General features: G+C 42.6%; 2 protein-coding genes across 14 annotated transcripts in view; both read left to right on the top strand.

Moving 5' to 3' along the window:
- The window catches only part of MYO9B (myosin IXB), a 40,513-nt gene extending 25,622 nt beyond the window's left edge, over window positions 1–14,891 (top strand). For 8 of the 13 annotated variants that reach the window (XM_052699930.1, XM_052699939.1, XM_052699936.1 and 5 more), the window contains 26 exons: window positions 277–316; window positions 810–932; window positions 1,395–1,475; window positions 1,675–1,785; window positions 2,315–2,437; window positions 2,880–3,029; window positions 3,142–3,308; window positions 3,673–4,608; window positions 5,119–5,182; window positions 5,537–5,667; window positions 6,330–6,490; window positions 6,611–6,801; window positions 7,284–7,382; window positions 7,886–8,062; window positions 8,567–8,608; window positions 9,049–9,160; window positions 9,535–9,605; window positions 10,067–10,259; window positions 10,540–10,668; window positions 11,259–11,364; window positions 12,066–12,197; window positions 12,335–12,458; window positions 12,932–12,979; window positions 13,452–13,591; window positions 13,851–13,978; window positions 14,121–14,891. In XM_052699930.1, the coding sequence (XP_052555890.1) occupies window positions 277–316; window positions 810–932; window positions 1,395–1,475; window positions 1,675–1,785; window positions 2,315–2,437; window positions 2,880–3,029; window positions 3,142–3,308; window positions 3,673–4,608; window positions 5,119–5,182; window positions 5,537–5,667; window positions 6,330–6,490; window positions 6,611–6,801; window positions 7,284–7,382; window positions 7,886–8,062; window positions 8,567–8,608; window positions 9,049–9,160; window positions 9,535–9,605; window positions 10,067–10,259; window positions 10,540–10,668; window positions 11,259–11,364; window positions 12,066–12,197; window positions 12,335–12,458; window positions 12,932–12,979; window positions 13,452–13,591; window positions 13,851–13,978; window positions 14,121–14,566 (4,225 nt within the window). In that variant the 3' untranslated portion in view covers window positions 14,567–14,891. Of the gene's footprint in view, window positions 1–276; window positions 317–809; window positions 933–1,394; window positions 1,476–1,674; window positions 1,786–2,314; window positions 2,438–2,879; window positions 3,030–3,141; window positions 3,309–3,672; window positions 4,609–5,118; window positions 5,183–5,536; window positions 5,668–6,329; window positions 6,491–6,610; window positions 6,802–7,283; window positions 7,383–7,885; window positions 8,063–8,566; window positions 8,609–9,048; window positions 9,161–9,534; window positions 9,606–10,066; window positions 10,260–10,539; window positions 10,669–11,258; window positions 11,365–12,065; window positions 12,198–12,334; window positions 12,459–12,931; window positions 12,980–13,451; window positions 13,592–13,850; window positions 13,991–14,120 lie in introns of all 13 variants that reach the window. The other 5 variants (XM_052699938.1, XM_052699934.1, XM_052699933.1 and 2 more) reach the window with 4 other exon arrangements.
- Window positions 14,892–15,361: 470 nt separating this feature from the next.
- On the top strand, window positions 15,362–20,068 carry USE1 (unconventional SNARE in the ER 1). Its single transcript, XM_052699950.1, has 8 exons — window positions 15,362–15,500; window positions 15,698–15,747; window positions 16,508–16,586; window positions 16,945–17,097; window positions 17,368–17,386; window positions 18,110–18,140; window positions 18,328–18,490; window positions 18,941–20,068. Exons 1-8 carry the CDS (start codon window positions 15,399–15,401, stop codon window positions 19,121–19,123), a joined length of 780 nt encoding a protein of 259 aa, XP_052555910.1. The 5' UTR covers window positions 15,362–15,398; the 3' UTR covers window positions 19,124–20,068.
- Window positions 20,069–20,740: the final 672 nt, after the last annotated feature.

Here is a 20,740-nt window from a genome sequence, read left to right as displayed (position 1 = left end):
AAAATCAGTCTGTAGTTTTTAATAACTTCAGAGACTTTTGACAGCTTCCAGTACCTACAATTATTTGAAAAGATGAAGTTAAAAACATGTTGCAAAGCAGTTTGCATTTCTTGCATTAATCACTTATATATGCTCCATGCATGAATGCGTCCTGATGTTGCTGTGCTCGTTTTCTTCTGCCTTTCATCTTGCCTCATAAATTGCACCATTTGTGGCTTGCTGAAGTACCCAAAATCACATCTGTGTTTTTCATAATTATCTTCAATATTTTAACAGGAAAAGTAGAGCTGTCAAACAAAAGCAGATCATTCCAAAGGTAAGGTTATTTGATAAACTTAAATTTCTCATTTGGGGTTTTTCACATTGTGAATATTCATTTTGTTTGATGTTCTTTCATGATTTAGGGAAGTTGTATCATTTATCTCTAAATTTTCCATTTTGACAATGAGAAGTAAGGTGAACATTCACCTTTATAAGAAAATCTGAACAGGAAAAAAAAGTGTATTTTCATGTGTTTGATTGAACTAGAGAAGCCATAAATACATAAAGCCATTTTCTGATCGAGTCATGGAAGGCAAACGCAGAAATTGCGTAGTTCACCTTTTGTTCTTGGGATGGGGCAATGGGAGAGATTCGATCTTAAGTTGTTTTTCTCTGAAATAATATTCTTGAAGTGTAACATGTCACTGTATGTGAGGCTAAGCAGTTTCATTCAGCAGCAAGCTTCAGTCTTGCTTTTACGCAGGTAAATATTTCCACTGAAATTAAAGGACTCACATTTTATGTTCATTGTGAAAACTTTCTTCTAGAACTTGCTGGATTCCAAATCTCTGAAGCTTATAGTAAGCATGACTCTACACGATCGAACTACAAAATCCCTCTTACACTTGCACAAGAAAAAGAAACCCCCTAGCATAAGTGCACAGTTCCAGGTAGGTGACTGATGCTATACACACTTCTAGATGCACTCTCACCTCATGAGAGCAATCTCAGCTGAACTGATTAAAAAATAAAATGTTTTTTTATCTTGGAGTTTTTTTGAAGTAGGCTTTGTTCCTTTAATAAAGGTAGACTGCAGTTGGAGATTACCCTTGTGCTATGAAATGTGCTAGTTCTCTGTGCAGTCAGCCTCATTCTTGTGTGCACATCCAGTGCTACTGTAAAAGGATACGTAGCTCCAGTTTGCATCATCCTAAAAAAGACTAAAAGCAAGAACAGGGCTCTGATGTGCAGGATGGAAGAATTATTCCATTATTCCTGCTGGATGAATTAGGATCTGTGTAGCCTTCAGACCTGAAAGAACCTTATTTCTGAGGAAGTAGCTCTACTGCTGTCAAATACAACTCAAAGTACTGATACCTAGAAAAATATCCAGCAGCACTTTTGCATTTCAGACTTCACTTAATAAATTACTGGAGACGCTGGGGAAAGCTGAGCCATTCTTCATCCGTTGTATCCGCTCCAACGCTGAGAAGGTAAGACTGCCTTAAGAACTGAGCTGATGAGAGTGCTGTAGATCAAAGTCTTCTGGCTCTGTAATATATCTCTCTCGACTTGTTCACTGTCATTCTGTATGAAGATGAAAGGTAGCCAGGATGTGCTTTTTTTTCTTTCTACTAAAGACCGTAGGACTCCTCAGGCAATTTTTAGCTGCTGACTTCTGATCTTTTTCAGAAAGAGATGCTCTTTGATGAAAACTTGGTGCTTCAGCAGTTAAGGTACACTGGCATGCTTGAAACTGTGCGAATCAGAAGATCTGGCTATAGTGCCAAGTATACATTCCAGGTATGTGAAAAGCTGGATGTGGATAATGCTTTTAAGAAGCATCTGCTGCTGTTGGAAAAACATGCATTATTTTAGAGTCTTTTGTGGCCCTGTATGAAGTTCATGACCACTTGAGATGGCTGCAGGAATTCATTAGGGTTTTGTCAGAGCTGTCTGCTGACAAGTTGTAGTGTAAACTTCTGTATGAGTCATCTGCCAGTATGTTGTACTTGGTGCACAAAGGAAAGCATTCGAAGAGCTGTGTTACAAGTGTAAACAGTCAGTGCTGCACGCTGCCTCTATATGATAATTTGCTTTCTGTAGAACACTTTATAGTTGTAAAGGTCACTTCTACATGATCTGTAACTTCAGTTGGGGGCTGCAGGCAGCTTATGTTTCACAATGGAGAAAAATACCTCAGTTTGGAGTGAGAAATAAGTACTTTCATATCCCTGCAGCTCAGGTGTCTTAATTTTAGAAGTACAACTGAAACTCTGAACTTCTGATTTGGCTTCTAACCTTGATGTCTTGCTGTCTCTGCCTTCCACAGGAATTCATAGATCAGTTTCAGGTGCTACTTCCCAAAAATGCCAAAGCCTCTAAGGAAGACATTTTTGCTTATTTGAGTAAATTGAAATTGGATAAAAACAACTGTCAAATAGGGAAGACCAAGGTCAGTAAAACTTTCTGTCTTCCAAGAAGAAACACTCATATATACTATATTCAGTGCAGCTGATTTACAACTGTTGCTTCTTTCTCTGTGATGTATATTTTTAAATTACGACAGTCAGAAATAGTAAGTGCTGGTGCCAGTGTTGGTTGTAGGAAGACAGGTCAGCATCAGAAACAACACAGTGCAGCACGATTCTGTATTGTAAGGGTGTTGCTTTGGAGAAATGGTTGCTATTGGTGTTTGTCCAAAAGGTCGATGTTCATTTTAGAATGGTTCTGTGATTTGAATACCATCCGCACAGATACGTTTTAAAATCCTCACACTGAAATTTGATTAATTACTTTTGGAAATGCTAATTGCTGTCAGCTGTGGAGATTTGCTTCAGTAAGTGGAGATATCTCCAGTGAACCATTTGTTGATTAACCTTTTTTTAACTGAGCAGGTTTTTATGAAAGAGGCTGAGCGGCAAATACTACAGGATACACTACACAAAGAAGTGATCAGGAAAATCATTCTCCTTCAGAGCTGGCTCAGGATGGTTTTAGAAAGGAGACGCTTTCTCCGAACACGACAAGCAGCCATTGTTTTACAGGTATCTCTGAGAGCTGTTAATCTATTTTTCATAAAAACAAGCAACCTTCCCCACAGAAATAACTCTCTGCCTTGGAGTGTTCCTCCCTCACTTCAGAAATTTCCCTTCTTAGGCTTGCTGGCGTTCCCGCTGTGTCAGGAGGGCCCTGCAAAGGAATAATGCTGCCATTTATATTCAGTCAGCATGGCGAAGATACAGGGAGCAAAAACGCTACCTTGAACACAGAAAGAGGATTTGTCTTGTGCAAGCCATGGTCAGAGGGTATCTTCAGCGTCAGAGGTAAAGGAAGAGGAGCGTTATGGCATGCAAACATGCATTTCAACTACTTAGCTACTTTAGTACATCTCCAGCTTTTAGTTCTCTGTGATAACTAACTTCATGAATGACCAGACAGTTACTTCCAGTGGCCCTGCAGGCAGCATGAAGTGGCCAGTGGGAATTGGTTAAGCCCTTCGTGTTTGGATGTTGTTCAGCTGAGCTGCCCTGATGCATGTCAGTGCTAATCAGCAGTCCTCCATGCGGCCATATTGGGACTGTACATATATGTGTACTTAGAGTCTTTGTTGTTATTTAGACTGTGTTTAAACTGGTAGGTATCTTTCATGACCACTGTGCATTAAATACGTTATTTTCTTCATAACAGATTTCAGAAAATGGTTATGGAAAAGCAGAAAGCTGAAGAAGAGCAGAGGAAAATGCAAGAAGCTCAAGACAGAGAGACTGATATGAGGAAGGATGAGGGCAATGAACCAACAACGGATCAATTGCCTGTGAAACACGAGTCAGAGCTGGATCAAGTTGTTGAGGGAAAAGATGAAGTTCCAAGTGAGCAAGGTGAAAACCTGGGCTCATCTGAAACGGCCACGTTACCTCAGAAGAACGTGATAGAGGGCTCTGAGAAAGTGACGAGCAGCAGGGAGAAACGTGAATTTCGCCGGCAGAGGGGGCTGGAACATAATGAGCTACAGAATAAGCATGTCCAGTTTTCCTTTGAAGAAACAGCTTTACTTCGTCCTGAAGAGGCCCAGGAAAATGTTTCTGAGCCAAAAGAATCCACAGAACGAGATGCTGTACTACAAAAAAGCAATGAGAAAGAACAAAATGCAAATCAGGGAAAGGCCATTTCAGATACACCACTGCTAAGTGAGATAAAAGAAGGTAGTTATATTCGTGAGCAACCACCTGCATTGGAAGTTGAAAGAGTAGATAAGGCTATTGATAGAGTGATGAAAGCAGAAGAGAGCCAAAGTAGCCAACTGAGAGTCGGCCAAAGCTGTCCTGAAAGGCCAACAAATCTTGCGCTGAATCTTGAAAACACGCTGTTTGCTACTGGAAACTTTCAAACTCCAGCTGAATGCTGGGGAGATAAAAACAAACGGCCTGTTCAGAAGGAAGCCAAGGATCTGGATAGTCCCACTTCTTCCCAGATCCAGAGATATGTGGATGACCCAGGAAAACTAAAGTATAAGAGAGAAAAATGGAAAGGAAAGAGACAGTCTGATGCTGGTCAGAATGATGTGCTGAGCCAGTCTTTGGATGGACGAACACGTGCAGATCAGTCTCCTCAGGACCCCCTAGGGTAAGAACAGTTTCCTAATATCTTGAATTTTTCAGAAAAACCTGCCAGTGACGTTTCAGAGCAACTGGAGAGCTCCAGTACATCTGTCCATGGAGGAAAACGGAGTGATGAACAAGTGCTGCTTTTTTTTTTGCCTTTTTGTCCTGTGCTCTGCACTTGAGTCTGTACGAGTAAGAAGGATACGAAGTCTGCCTGGACAAACAGAGAGAGTCGGGTTCAGTTAGTGTCTGGAGTTTATTTCTTGTCTATAGCATCCATTAGAAACAAACTTTTAGGGATTGCAATTTGCAAGCACCACCCCTCTGTTACATCTGGGTTTTTGTTTTTTTGCTTCTCCAGTACTTTTTTTTTTTTTTTTTTTTTTTTAACATTTCAAAGTGAGTGGCAAGAGTTTGAGGATTCTCTCTCAGATATCTGGGTTATTATGGGTTATTTAAGAGATATTAAGTATTAACAGCCTACAGACTTCAATAAAGTGTGTATTCTAAAATTAATCTTGTAACATTGCAGAAAGAAGGGGACTTCATCTTCATTAAATGATCTCTCAGCACTGGCCCGTGCTGCCACAAGTCAGGTACTTTGCTATTGTGCATATTTATATTTAGTTATCCTTGTTTATAAAGTTTGAAGATTTGTGAATAACTGGCTATAGTTCTGTATGTTTGAGTTCCTTTCTGTTGAAGTTTAGCTTTAAATCCAGATAAAATAATTTCATTTGCAAATATTATACAATTAGAAAAGTAAATTTTAACAAGTGGATGCTTGCTCAAATAATTAAGTATACTTCAATGTCGGTTTAGTAAGCTAATCTCTATTATCTGAAGTGTTTTGTTTTGATGAGCTGATCTTTTTTACCATTGTAGTTTTTGAAAGTATGTTAAGAATCTCTTACGATGGATTTGTTGTTTTTTACTTCTCTCTTCTGTAGCAATCACCAGATACAATAGAAGAAGAAAAAGGCAACAAGAAGCACCTTTTGCAAAAGAAGTCGAGTGACCTCTTACCTACCTCTGATACAGTTGTTTCCATGCAGCCAGCAAGCCAGCAAATAGATGCCAAGTATGTATTCTTTGTGGGACTGGGGGCTCTGGTTTTAGAAAATGAGAAAAGGAGCCTTGGTACCCCCTTAGTTTTTGAATTGGACATCTTGAGAGCATGCATGACTGGAAAGACTTGTGTCGATCTCAGCTATGTGAGTGGTTGTGCTGCTGGTTGTTTTGGTCTTTGTGTTTGACACGAGTGATACTTGACCCTGCTGAGGAGCAGATTCTGTGTCTTGCATAACACATGCTTTTTGTTCTTTTTGACTTAAGAAACCATGCAGAGGCTCTGATCAAAGGTCTGTGTAGCGTACTGTCATCCTGACTTAGGAATGAGATTGCAAGGGAAAAGCTTAAGAACACAGTAGATGTATATTGCTTTTCCCCTGGCCAACTTCCCAGCTTTTGGCATTCTGCAGCTCAGGGACTTCCTGAGCCAGAAATGGTGTCTTGGAGATGAGATTTGTTGTCTCTATGTATGTTTAAAGTAGTGCTCTGGTAAGTATAAAGCCCAAATGTGCTTTCACACTGTCTCTCCTGCTGCCCAGTTTTTATGCAGGTTGAACAGACTAAATATCCACAGTATAAATTATTCCTACTGTGGATGTTAACTGTTGTATTATGAGCCTTTTCTTGTAAGAGAGTTAGGATGTGACAAACTTGCATCTGCTTTATGTTCAGGTCTGCTTTCAAAAGTCCTTTGCGTAGACTTTTGGGGAAAAAGCCAGACAAGAAAATTCCGAAGGAGTTCAATCCTGATGTGATTGATGAAGGCGATGGGCTCTCACTCACTTCGTGCCTCCTGTTTCCGGAAACGGGAGGAGCACAGAAAGTTTCAGAAGGTGAGTTTCTATGACTTGATCACCATCTTGCTAATGCCACATCTGTAATGTTTTGCTGGGAAACAAATATTGCAGAATTCAGTCACCCCGTTTTAGAATACAAATTCATTTATTTCCCAGCTTCTTCTGGGCAGCCAAGTCGTCTCCAGGCAGGGGAGCGCCATGTCAAGGAGAGCAGTAAAGCAAAGAAGAACCGTACCATTAAGATCAGCAAGATCTCCAGTGTATCTCAGAATTGGCGAGCCTCTATAGTCCGAGAGATTGCAAATGCCAATGAACTGAAACATCTTGATGAGTTCCTTCTAAACAAGGTAAAATTCACTCCACTATGATAAAATTCAGGTCTGTGTTTATTGTTTGTGTAGGGTTTTAAAGACAACTCTTCTAGATGCAAGGTTGTATTATTATTTAAAGCAAAGGAGAATTTATTTGATAACTGGAATGCATTGAGTCTGTATTAAGATCCTTCCTATTCCTTCCTTCCTTCAAGTTTTTCATGCATTGTGTTCCATTAAATGCAGGTGGTATTCACGTTAGTCCATCGTGTGCAAAGAATGTGCACCAGTGTGCAGCAAAAGTTGTTTTCCTCCTCCCCCAGAAAAAAAAGAAAAGGGGAAAAAGACTTAAAGGAAGTACAGGGTTCTAACTCCTATTCTTGTGTCATCACAGTGCGTTAGGAAATGTGTCGTTTTAGGTAATTGGAAAGGTCCTCAATGACTCAACCTGGTACCAAACTTAGCAGTGGTTGGATGTTCCCTTAAAGAAACCTGATACAGATGTAATTGCATTTTAGATCAACGACTTGCGCTCCCAGAAATCTGGTGTTGAATGCCTGTTTTTTGAAGCCACTGAGAAGTTCAGAGGAAATATCAAGACCATGTACTCTGCTCCTGTAAGTAAATCTCAGTGAAGTGAAAAAGAAAAACCACATCAACCCAATGGTAATAAATGAATAAAGTGTGCTGTTTAAATGTTTGACTACAGCTCTTTAACAAAGCAAATCAGCAGTTCTTAGCACAGAATTCAAGGCTGAATATTAAACTTGATAATCACATTATGGTTCTGATAACAAGACTGCTTCATTTCCCTCTTCTCATTCATTATCTGTAACTCGCTTGGAGAAATGCTTGATATTGCTGTCTTCAGCCCCTTCACACTGCTGTATCTAATTACCAGGAGAGGTGCCAAACACCTTTTCCAACATTCTTCTGACTCAGACTTGTCTCAGCCAAGTGCCCTTTTAGAGTGTAATATGGAACTCTAGTAATTTCTTTCCTGATGTGAGCTGTTGTATTTTGCTTGAATCACCAGTGGGCAACACTTAAATACCTGAAATCTGTATCAACTATATGCAAAAAGGCTTCCTTCTCAGTAGTATTTCTTCTTCCTTTTCAGAATGGGCAAATCCATGTTGGCTACAAAGATCTGGTGGAAAACTACCAGCTTCTAGTTACAAATCTGGCCAAAAAAAGGGAAGAGAAAGAAGTCAAGCTGGTTTTGAATCTCTTCCAATCCCTTCTGGATGAATTCATCAGAGGATATACAAAAAAAGAAGAATCTGAGCAGCCCAAGGTATGAAACCTACACTGCTGCTGACTTGCAGGATGTCTAAACTATGTTACTCTCCTAGGGATAAGGAAGCTGTTATCTCTGAAAGCTTTCCAATGGCATCATCCTTGATTATTTAGGAAATGTTTTCCCTACGCAGATCACCCCCATAACAATTTTTGAATGCTGATACACCAGTATGAAACTATTAGTTATTTAGCTTGTTCTTAACTTGTTCTTTAGCTTGTTCTCAGAATCTGAAAATATTTGCACATTGTATTTGATGAAAACTTAAGCTTTCTCTAAAGGTTTTGGAGTTGGAATTGCTTAGTCATCAGGCAGGGAGCTCAACTGGTTTGTAGAAGGTTCACAGTCAGTGTGAGCTCAGGTGAGCCTCATACAAGTTAAAGCTGCAGTGTAGCATCTCCAGTATCTGGAGGTGAAGTAGAGTCTGATAAACTGAATTGGAAAAAAAAAGTGGGGTTTCTGGATTTTGAAGGCTAATGCCTGTTTTGCACTTCACTGCAGCAAACCAAAGCCCAGAAGAAGAAGCGAAAGCAAGATCGTGCAGTAAGTCCTTTCCTTTTTGCATTGCTCAGTCCTCAGCTGTAGTTTGAGAACGCAGGGAGAACGCTGTTTCAAGAGCATGATTCTTGTACTGAAATGTCTGTAGCATCTTTTAGAACTCAATGATTTTCTCAGTTGTGACACTGTTTAAAAACAAACCAACTGTTAAAACATTAGTAGCAAACTAAGAGCTAGTGTTTGTATTGTGCTGATGAACCAAGGTAGCAGATCAGTTAGGAAATAAATCAGCAAACACAACTGCCTTATGCTAGAGCGAAATTTGGTTTCAAAGTCAAAACCATCAGCTGTAATTACAAAAAGAAGAGTAGAAAATCCAAAATAAGTGTGTAGGGTTTTCTTGTTTCTTGCTTTGCTTTTTTTTTTTTTTTTTTTTTAAAGGAGGGTGGGGAGAAGTCCATTGTTTTCTCTCTGTCTTCCATCAGATAGAAGAACACAATGGTCATGTATTCACAAACTACCAAGTGAGCATTCGGCAATCATGTGAGCACTGCTCGTCGTACATCTGGCCCATGGAGAAGGCCTGTCTCTGCAGTGGTAAGTGAAAATGTCTCATTCTTGCCACTTAGCTTACAAAATCAACAGTCTTGCGTTGCACCAGTTGAGGTTTAGACAGATATTGGGAAGAGTTTCTGTGCAGAGAGGGTGGTCAAGCATTGGAATGCGGTGCCCAAGGAAGTGGTGGGGTTCCCATCTCCAGGGGTGTTTGAGGGGCGTGTGGACATGGCACCACGGGACGTGGTTTGGAGATGGGACTTGGTGATCTTGTAGGTCTTTTCCAGCCTAAATGGTTCATGAAAATAGGCAAATTCCTTGAAACTCTGGCTGGTCCAGACGTGCTGTAGTGAGCAGTAAAATTCAAAGTATTTTAACATCGTTTGAAATGTTTTAACAATTGTTGCTCTCTCTAGTTTGCAAGTTGACTTGTCATAAGAAATGCATGTCCAAAATCCAGAGCAGCTGTACATCCTGTGGGAAAAAGGTAAGACCTGTAGATCTGGGATGCCATACTGAGATACCAGGGCTGATGTATGCAAAATGCTGTCATCTTTGCTCAACAAATGAAGAATAGATGTTGTGACACTGAGATAAACTTTACTTGAATTATGCTCCTTTCCATGTTTGATATAATTGAAGTCAGGTCCTGCAGTGGTAGAAACAGAACATTCTTCTTAAAAGGTGATGTTTGAGCTAATTAGGGAACTCCTTCAGTATGTGTGCTGCGTTGGATGAACCATTAAAAAGCTCCTTTGGTGCTCTTTGCAGGATTTCTTTACTGCTGTAACTAAGGAAATCTGCATTATGATCGAAGGTTTGTAGGAAGCTAGAATAAAACATTCAGCTTTTTTTTTTCTGGACTCGTAGGTTAGTTTTAACAGAAAGCAATAGAATTTTCTATCTTGGGAATAGACATTGATAGTGCCTGATCTGAATCGATTCCAGAATGAACAGGATGCAGAACCGCGGCACTTTGGAGTGTGTGTGAGTTCCCTGACCAGCGAGAGAAATTCCGTCCCCATTGTCATGGAGAAGTTGCTAGAGCATGTGGAGATGCACGGCCTCTACACTGAAGGCATTTACAGGAAATCAGGATCAGCAAATCGTATGAAGGAGCTGAAACAGCTGCTGCAAGCAGGTCTGGCAATGTCCGCCCTTTTGACTTCCTTGCACCATTGTAGTTTGCCTCTCAATTCTTTTCTGTTTGAAAGCATCTGCCACGTGTATTTCAAAACCAGCATTTTAGCAGGCATATTTTCAACATGCCGTCTGTATTACTTTTGCTGGCTGACAAAAGCTACTTTGTACTGTATAAGTGCCTATCAGTGGATTTTTTCTTTTTTCTTCTGTTAGCACCCAGTTGTGCATTGTGTGCATCAAAGGAATGAACTGCATTAGATTAAAACGTTTCTTTTCAGATCCAAATTCAGTGAAACTGGAGAACTACCCTATCCACACTATTACGGGGATCCTGAAGCAGTGGTTACGAGAATTGCCAGACCCACTGATGACATCAGCACAGTACAGTGATTTTCTCCGTGCTGTAGGTAGGCCATAGAAATGATTGAAGCAGTGTTTTCTTTTTCTTGTTATCTCGCTATTTCCTTGGGAAAACAATCTCTGAGGTGCTTGTGTTAGCTAAACAGCTTCCTTCTAGTTAATTTACAGCAATGATTTTAAACTTTATGTAAAACATCTTACAGGAAACTTTCCTAGTTTATATGACCTCTTGCTTCAGAGTTCCTCTATTTTGGCAGCAGAATGTCACTATACAACCACCCTCTTTAAGAACTGCAAACACACAAATAAGCTTTCTTTGATGTAGGATTTCTCTTCTCCTTGGTGTTCTGGATTGGATTTAGATATCTGGACAGCTGAAGTCTCCTTTAGATTCATTCACTTCAGTAGCAGTAAGGCACCGTAACTATTGGAGATCATGATGCTAATAAGAGTATCTGAAAAAGTCGGTAGCTGCAATGCCACCTGGGTACTTGAACATTCAGTTACAACAGTTGGTGAGATAGAGGCATGGCTTCTAGGAACTTTATCTGTTGAAGACTGAGACAATATCAGAAGGTGCTTGGCCCTTTCCACTAGTGCTGCACAGCAGTCACAATCTTCTTCTTCCCTTGTACAGAACTACCAGAAAAACAGGAGCAACTCTGTGCCATTTACAGTGTGCTCGAGCAGCTTCCACAGGCAAACCATGATACCTTGGAACGGCTCATCTTCCATCTAGTCAAGTAAGAATTATTATTTCATTTGGAGTCAAACTCCATTCAACTTCGTTGAGCCCTTCTTAGAAGCTTTCCTAATAACTTGAGCCCCTTGAGAATCCGCGTAGGGATTGACTTGCTAGTTTAGAAATGAAAGAATTGATGTTGGCAGTTGTTTAAAATCAGACATTTGCTTGTTTCTACCATCTGGTGTATCAAATCAGGTAAGGACAGCTTTGGAGACAAAACAGATCTGAAATACTTGGTGAGGTTTTTCTGAACACTAGGATTAATGTGGCACAATGTGGTAAATACAGGTAAATAGTAAACAGTGGATGTTAGTGTAATAGGTAGGGACTGCTCAAGGATTATAAATGCTTGCACACGTGCTGGTCTTCAAAGCAGAGATCAGTGATGCTGATAAGGGAGCCTCTTTCATCCAGAGAACTTGAGGAGTTTCTGAGTGATCCCTTGAACATCGGGAGAAGTGATTTTTGAAGGGGAGGCACTGAATCACCTGCCAGACTTTCACACTGGTACCTAACAGCTTAACCTGGGTGGTTTTCTGTTTCTTTTTCTTGTATATGGCAGGTGTGAAATCCATTTCATATCTCTGTGGTCTCCTTGTATCTGTATTAGGGGACTGTGGCAAAGTTTGATCAGATTATTAATATTCCAGCAAGGTTCAATTACTTTTTTTTTTCCTTCTTCTGAACACTGGATTTCAGAGTGGCTTTGATAGAAGATGTCAACCGGATGTCACCCAATGCCTTGGCCATTGTTTTTGCTCCATGCCTCTTGCGTTGCCCTGATACCTCTGACCCTTTAACCAGCATGAAGGATGTTTCAAAAACAACCATGTAAGTTGGAGCAGTCTGCTGCAAAGGAGTTTTTCAAAATATGGAAGTACTGCCACCTGTGTTTGTTTTGTTTTTTACAACACTCGCATACTTCTAAAGCATGAGATTGTTCAATAAAACCTTTCCCTTTCGTACAGGTGCGTAGAGATGCTGATAAAGGAGCAGATAAGGAAGTACAAGATAAAAATGGATGAAATAAGTCAGCTGGAAGCAGCTGAGAGCTTTGCTTTTCGACGGCTCTCATTGCTTCGGCAGAATACGGTAAGTTTTGAAATAAATCACAGAACCTCAGCATCCAGCAGAAGGCATCTCACTCCGTGAGGGGATGTCCTGCTCGTTTTTCCCATCCATCTCCTTCTGTAAGTCAAAGATCAATTAGCAGATGAGAGGAAAAGGGATTTGGGTTTGTGCAGAATAATAGGCAGGAGATAAATATACAGCTGTGTTGGGGTGTCATAAATGATGGATGTGGGAGTGTGGGGCTTTGCTCTTGCAGTAATCTAAATCTATTTCCATGTAATTCAATCAGTAGAATTAAGATTGCAGTCTGTTGAATGGCAAAGGAGTTCCTTCACTCCTGTGGTGGATGGTGGACAAAAATATTCTGTGTTCTGTTATCACAAATATGCTTTTTTTTTTTAATTGTACTGTTTCAAAAAAAGCAAACAACAAAAAACCACCTCTGTCTGATCAGAAGTCGTGTTATAGTGTATTTGATCTTTATCTCTCTCTAGCTGTGGCCTGTAAAACTTGGGTTTTCTTCCCCGTATGAGGGGATGCTGGTATGTACACTGCCTGTGTTCAGCATGCATGTTGTTGGTTTGGTTTTTTAATGGCACCATTGCATGACTAAACCTGTTAAATGTGTTGTAAGTTGGTTTTAAAAACTCCTGAATAATCAAGACTGCATGTATGGGTTGCAACTTTCTCTCCTGACTGCATGCAGTGCTTTTCACCTGTTCGCCTTGGCTTTGGTATTTCATAGACATTCTGAGTGGAACTTGTATGTATTAACGTTCCTTATAAGTAAAACTAAGGTGAGGCTGGTAGATCAAACAACTGCTTCACAAAAGGTAACAAAACCACAAATCAGATTAATAGGAAAAATATATATATTATCTCTTGGAACACTTGTATGACTAACAGCTCTTCATCCATGAGCCCTTCAGCTGTCCTGCTCATTTGTCTTCAGCCTTACAGCTAGTAGCTAGTCAGGGTAGGTGTTTAGGACTGAGTCATAAATTTGTCTTACAGAGTAAAAGTCCACAGGTCAAAGGAAATGACAGTGGCAATTCAGAACTGGGCTCTCTGCATGAAGAAGAGGAAGTTTCTGAAGCTGATAACCGAGAAAAGGAGATTCTCATTGATCGGATACAGTCAATAAAAGAAGAAAAGTAAGTCGTAGCTTTGAAAACCCTGCATCTGTAGGTTGTGCCCTTTGTGGTTGGGGGTAATATAGACAGCAAAGCACTATATTCTGGTTAGTTAACTATGTTCTTCAGGCCTTTATGAAGATGAAAAGGAAAACATAAAAGCCAGGACAAGAGGAAAATACTATGAGAATTATTATTTAATGACTATATGCAGGAAGGTTTACCTCTGAAATATGTGCTGCTTAAGGTTGTATCAGAAGTGCTTTCTGTTCTGATATAGGGAAGACATAACATATCGGTTACCTGAGCTTGATCAGCGAGGCTCTGATGAGGAAAACGTGGACTCTGAGACCTCAGCAAGCACAGAGAGCTTGCTAGAAGAGAGAACAGGACGGATGGATACCGAAGGTCAGTATTAAGGTAGTGTGTGCTTTTTTTATTCTACATATTTCACTGCATAGAGCCGGGTGACCAAATGCTACCTGGTCACACCTGCTTCTGTCAAGTTACATTTTTATGCATGCTTTCAGTGTGTTGTTTTTTTTTAAAGGAATTATGATTTCTGGAGTACAAGGCTGCACTCAGAGCTCCAACGTGCCTGCCAAAGACGTTTGCACAGTGCCTTCTCTTCTGCAAACATCTTCGGGTTCTTTGTCTGCATCCCTGGCTTCAAGACGCAGATCATCTTTAACACTGTCCAAGATTAAGGTGCCCCGCCGAACACCAGTGATGCCAACAGCAAACATCAAGCTTCCTCCTGGGATTTTCAAATGTACAGAATCTCAGGGCAAGGCTTCAGCTGATGAAGAGTCTCAAACAGTGGTGAGACGAAGGGAGCAGCCCGCAATACGAACTGATAAAGTCCATTCTATATACATTGCACAAGGGTCTGCAATGGCCCACGCTCAGGAACTTTTGGATGAATATGAACCAACAGCAAAAGTAAAACGGAGGTTTTCAGACCCTTATTCCCACCTTACGTGTACAGAGAAGTGAAATACTGAAGCTGTCTGGATTTGTCTGAAGTTGACTTTGGTTTTTTAAGGCTTTGAAGGCTATGAACTTATTCATGAGTGTACAGGTAAAAAAAATAACATCCCGTTTCTGCTGCCGTGCCTTCTTCCATTTGCCTTACAGTGGACTTTAATGGGACCAACAGTGAGTTTGGGTCAGCGTACGTTGCCTTAATTTTTTATGTTTTTATGACAACTTTGTGTGGTTTACAAAACTGTTAATGTTGTAATAGCCTTAACTGAGACCAAATGTACAAAAATGTTTATTAATACATTGCACTTTTTAAAAAAAAAAAAGTCTGTGTTCATTTATCAACGTCCTTTTGCCTGCGTCAGTGCTGTGTGGTGAGCACTGCCTGCAGAGGGAATGGCTGACCGGAATCGTTCTTTGTTGGCGTTGAGAAAGCTCTCTCCACCAAGGAAGCACAAATGCCCAAGTGTCACCATGACGTATTTTGGGGCCCTCTCAGCAAATTCACGGCTCCCACAGTGCTTGTGCAGAGCTGCCTCGGCCCCCGTCTGCGTGCCGATGAACGCCCTGAAGGAGAGCTGTGCACACGCTGTGGAACTGAGCTCCAATCCCCTCTCGAGGGCCCCGCGCCGTTTCGTGTCAGAGCTGTGACGGAAGAGCGCCGGGGCTGCTTCGTTGTGTGCAGTTTAGAAATAAAACCGCGCGTCCAGCGCTGCAGGGCGCGGGCACCCAGCCGCCTCCACCGCCTCCCGCCCCGCCCTAAAATGGCGCCCGCGCCCCGCCCTAAGATGGCGGCGCCGCCCGGAAGCGCTGTTAAGGCGCCTTCCGGTGTCGGCTGTCCGCCATGGCGGCGACGCGGCTGGAGCTGAATCTGATGCGGCTGCTGAGCCGGTGCGAGGCGCTGGCAGCGGAGCGGCGGGATCCCGAGGAGTGGCGGCTGGAGAAGGTGAGGCGTGACCCAGCCCTCTCGTCGGGGCGGGACTGGCCGGGAAAGCTCAGTAGCACGATTCTGCTCCTCCAAATCAGCAGAGGCAGCCAGTGTCAGAGCGTTAAAAGCCGAGCGCGCCCTCAGCCGTGCTGCGGCCTCTGCCGGAATTTATGTCCGCCCGTAATGCTGACGACTGAAAGCCTTTCTCTCCTCAGTACGTGGCCGCGCTTGAGGACATGCTGCGGGAGCTGAAGAAGCAGTCCAGGTGAGAGTGCTGCAGTGCGGCAGGCGAGCGGAGCAGCTGGGAATCACGTCGTGGGGTGAAAAACCTCCCCGTCATCTTGGAGTTTTAATGGTTTTAAAACCATTCCCCCTGGTGCTGTCACTGCCTGCCTGCGCCAAGCTGAAAGCCCTTAGTTCCCTCACCATTTGTGCTGAGTATCATCGTGGTCCTCCTATGGACCCATTCCAGAAGTTCCACGTCTTTCCTGTTCTGAACGCAGTCCTCCAAATGGGGCTTCAGGGGCAGAGCAGTGGGGGAAAATCCCCTCGGTGCCCTGTGCCTCCCCTCCCATCCCCCATTGACGCAGCCCAAGGTGCCGTTGGCCCTCCAGGCTGTGAGCATCCACTGCTGATTCGTGTTCAGTTTCTCTTCTACCAGGACCTCTAACTCCTTCCTGGTAGGGCTGCTGTCAATGTTCTTCTCCCAGTCTGTTCCCATGTCTGGGGTTGCCCTGGCCCAGGTGCGTGAGGGAATTGTGCGGCCGTGGTCACACAGCTTCATTCTCCTTGTCAGGCTCTGCACAGTGCTCCTCTGGTTGGCTGTGCCCTGAGCTGCTGCATCCACAGTTGCCTCGGCAAGGTGGCTTAAGGGGGCTGCAGGTATGCTCCCAACTTGAGGCTATTTCTGTCTTGAAAAAGCCCCCATTGTTTAATTTGATATGAAAGGTTTTCTAAACAATACAAGATGGTGCTGTTTACTGGTTTTCACATGGCTTTGTTTGTTGTTTTTCCAATTCCAATAGCAAACCTGCCCCAGAACTGCTCAATGAATACACACGTAAAGTAGACTTTCTGAAGGGACTTCTAGAAGCTGAAAAATTGGTAAGACATATTAGTTTACCTTGGAAAGACTTAAGAAGTATTCTCCACTTAAAAGCAAGCATAGGAACAAGGCAACAAGGAGAATTTATCTTACATCTCACAATAACACTTGTCAAGGATTGCCTGATAAGATTTTAACAATAGTAAATAAATATATTTGTATTTTGTTGAAGGAGGCTATTGTGCGAAGTCTGAAATTTCTTTCTTCCTTTTCCAAACTGTAGAGTTTGCAAAATTCCACAACTGTTCCAGCAACCGTGGAAGTGCTCCCCAAATCCTCGTAGCTCATACATCCAGGTGGCCTTATGCTGCAGAACGCTGTTTGTGACTCTTTCTCGTTGTTTCTTCTTTCTTACAGCCTTCATCAACTGAAAAGGCCCTGGCGAATCAGTTCTTAGCCCCTGGACGTACCCCTACTACAATCAAAGAGAGAACCCCAGCTACCAAAACAGTTCATCTGCAGACAAAGGCTCGTTGCACAGGCAAGATGAGGAGTGAGCTGCTTGGTACAGTATGTTTTGATGCTGCTGCTTCTTTACTTTTAACTTGTAGGTGGTCTCTTATGACATTTGGTTGCCTTTGATGGCTGTGCCTCAGATATGTCCCAGGCTGGGGGTGGAGTCACCTTTTTAGTTTTGCCATAGATAATCTAAATACTGGGCACAGGTGCCATTACTGTGCGTGGAGGACTTTGGTTCTGTGATTCTGTATGATTGTACCTCATGAGCCTTTTCACTGGCCATGTGTAATCTTCTGTTTTGTTTCTCTTCCTGACTCCCAGGATCCCTTGGCTATCAGTGGTAAGTTTAATCTCGTTTTCTCTAACTGTAATTGACTGAGTTTTACGGGTGAAGAAAGAGGAAGGCCAGGTGTTAGAGGCTGACCAGAGTGTACTTCTAAATTACTGACTCACTTCTTGTCAAGATACAAGATTTAAAAAAAAAACAAACACTGAATAGCTGAGAGCATAGGCACTGTTACCTGTGCAGCAGAAGAGACTTGCAGGAACCTGCTTCTCTAGAATTCATATCAAATCAGGTGTTTCAGTTATAGCATTAGCAAGGACAGTTTGTGTTTGTCACTGCTGATGTTCTCTTCTGCTGTGAGCAAACCACGTGATCTTAGGAGCTCAGAGGAGGTGTTATTCAACTTCTCTTAAATATCCAGCCGTGTTATTCATGTAGGGAAATGGTAGGAATTAATTTGTGGTTTCCATAGCTACTGTAACAGTGGCTGGAGCGAGGCCAATCTGACGTGTCCTGAAAGAGAATACAAAGCCCGTGGGCTGAGCTGCCCTCAGGGATGTGATTCATCTCAGCTTTTTCTCTCAATCAAATGTATGATGTTATGTACTGTCTTTTCCTGGTAGAAAAGAGGTAGACATTTGAAATCCATATTCCTGGTGTAAAAGGCCAACTGGGATTACATCTTGGGGAAAGAAAATCTTGCACAGAACTTGTTTTTTCAGCCTGTGATTGCATGGCATTGTGTAATACACTAAAACACACATTATTTTTTTCCAGATTCTGAGGAGCTGAACATAAGGAAGCGGAAGTAAGTCCAAATTTCTTATTTGGATGCTCCCTGCTTTGGGACCTACTTTCCCAATGACCTTAAATCAGAGACATTTCCATTTGGGTGAAGTGCGCGTTGTTTTGTCAGGGTTGCGCAGTCTGGGGAACCACTGGGAGATCAGCTCGTAAGTACAAATCCCAATTCTTTTTCCCTTGTGTCCTTGCAGAGGCCTTGCATCTGATGAGAAGCAGTCAGCAGTGGAGCTGGATGCTGTGTTGCAGCACCATCAAGACATGCAGGAAAAGTTAGCGGAGGAAATGCTGAGTTTGGCTCGCAGTCTCAAAAACAACACTTTGGCTGCACAGAATGTGATAAAACAAGACAACCAGGTAGTGTGACAGTGCTGAACTCCTCAGTTTGCAATCCTAGGAGGTGAAATTGCTAATGTGTTAAAAACAAAAGCTGTAACTTCCAGATGAGATTAGAATGAGGGAAGTTTGCAGGCAGCGCCTGCCTCTGCACTTCAACTGTAAAGCTTTTCTCTGTTGGAAAAATTGCTGATGAGAACTTTCAAATCAGAATTCCTGAAGCTGAAGGTTCTGTCTTAAATGATGTTTGGAAATGTTGGTACTTCACTTTGACGACTGGAACTTTTTAAACTACATCTACTTGTTCAGACGTTGGTTTTCACAACTGACTTACAGGTGGTGCCTCATCCCCACGGGATAAGAGAGTCCTTCCTGCTCAGGCTGTCAGCAGTGTTTGCTCTCAGTCCTGGGCAGGTTGAGCACATTTTATCCTCCATGCCCCCCTGCTGATGCTGTGCTCTGTGCCCCCAGACGCTGTCCCACTCTCTCCGGATGGCAGACCAGAACTTTGAGAAGCTGAAGGATGAATCTGACCGCCTTGAACAGCATGCGAAGAAATCGGTCAACTGGCTGTTATGGATCATGTTAATTGTTGTTTGTTTTATATTCATCGGTATGATTCTCTTTATCAGAATTTTCCCCAAGCTAAAATGAGTTTTTTTAACTGCCATGAGTCAGAAGACTCAGCTGGTGTGTTACATAACAGTAATAATTCTTGCCACCTGTGGTGTCCTGGAGGAGGCTGTCCATGGCCTCCCCTCCCACCTTTTCTGTGCAGTTGATGAATTCCATGACAGGTTTCATGGAGAGCATTTTGGGTACTTTGTTACATGTTTTTCCCAAGTTAAAATCGTTGCCTATTGAGGGAAGAACGGGGTTAAAGATAGCAGTTCATAGTGAGCTCCTAAAAAATTCCTTAGCAGATACAGTCCTCTGTTTTTAATGTGGTTGTGGCAAGTGTTACAACTTCTGAAAGGCATTACTCAATAAGGACATAAATAACGCTCCGTTGAAGTCTTAATTTTTTTTCTTTAACAGCTTTACTGTGCTGTGCTAGATCTTGCTGCCAACAGGATATTTAATTACAAGGTTGTGTACATACACAGCTGTAGGGTGTAGGAAAAGAACGCTGCTATTGACTTGCTATCCTGGCTTGGATTCAGAGGCAGACAGGTAAAATTATTCTCAGGCTCACCCTCTGCTCGTCGGAATGCTTGTGTTTGCAGACTTCTTCAGTTTAGTGTTGCTGTGGGGGGGCTGAAATTGGTTGCTTCCCTCTTCGATGCACTGCTGTTGTCACTTATTGTTGGTTATGTTTTGCTCTTGCGTAAGAAAACGCAGTGGCAGTTTGCACTGCACACACTGTGCACACAGATCTCACCTGCACAAATATTCCGAGGAAGCTGCTGTTTTCGGGACAGAAATGGAAAGAGGGTGGGAAAAAGAAATCAGCCATTCCCTCCTGGGACAAATTCTGTGGTCAGGAGTTTCCTTGTCTGATTGGGATTCCTAAGAGATAACTGTGATAAAACTGGAGAAAACTTCTTAAACTGTTACAGCTGGAAGAAAACAGCCGCAGTAAAGCGAGGTTGGTGGTAAGAGTCTCATAGCCATTCTCTGGGGCTCATGATTAAGCTGGAGCCCTTCTGCACCTGTGCTGTGCTTTGTGGAGTTGCTCTGAAGCTGTGGGTGTTGCTGTGCTGCACGTGGAGGAGCTGAAGAGCCGCCCGTGGCTGCTGCGCTTTTCGCCATTTGCTCCTTGGGGCCGCGAGGTGGGGATCTTTCAGCTGTGTGTGGATCCCAGCGGAGGGGAGGGGAGGGAGGGGGCAAAGACTGACAGCGGTTGTGTGCTCGTGACAATGGAGCTCTTTTCCCAATCCATCCCAACGGAGCAGCTCCGTCAGAACGCCTGTGTCGTTACAGAATCTCCCAACTGAATAAAAACGCGTTGTTGTGACGTAGCTGCATTTCCCGAAGCGGAGCTGCTGGACTCCTCCCTGTGCTCCAGCAGTGGCTGCAGTGTCACCAGTGTTTGAATCCCCACTGTTTGCTGCTTTCCCCGCGGGGATTTCAGAGCTGAGCATTTCTTTTAGAGCAGAGTGCAGTGCTGGAATTTGTTGTGTGGTTGTGGGATGTTACGACGTTAACACTTCCTCATTGTCTATCACATTTTCCCCTTCCATACTCAGAATACACTGTTGTTTTGAATACAGCTTGCAGAAGCTCTGGTGCACTGCGTTGCCATCAGCCGTGCGTTGGCTGTAACTTTTT

The sequence above is a fragment of the Tympanuchus pallidicinctus genome, unplaced genomic scaffold (genome assembly GCF_026119805.1).
Source record: "Tympanuchus pallidicinctus isolate F22 unplaced genomic scaffold, pur_lepc_1.0 scaffold38, whole genome shotgun sequence".
In the NCBI taxonomy this organism is placed as follows: Eukaryota; Metazoa; Chordata; class Aves; order Galliformes; family Phasianidae; genus Tympanuchus; species Tympanuchus pallidicinctus.
Note: the sequence above shows the minus strand (reverse complement) of the source record. Positions and strands in the feature narration are given on the sequence as shown.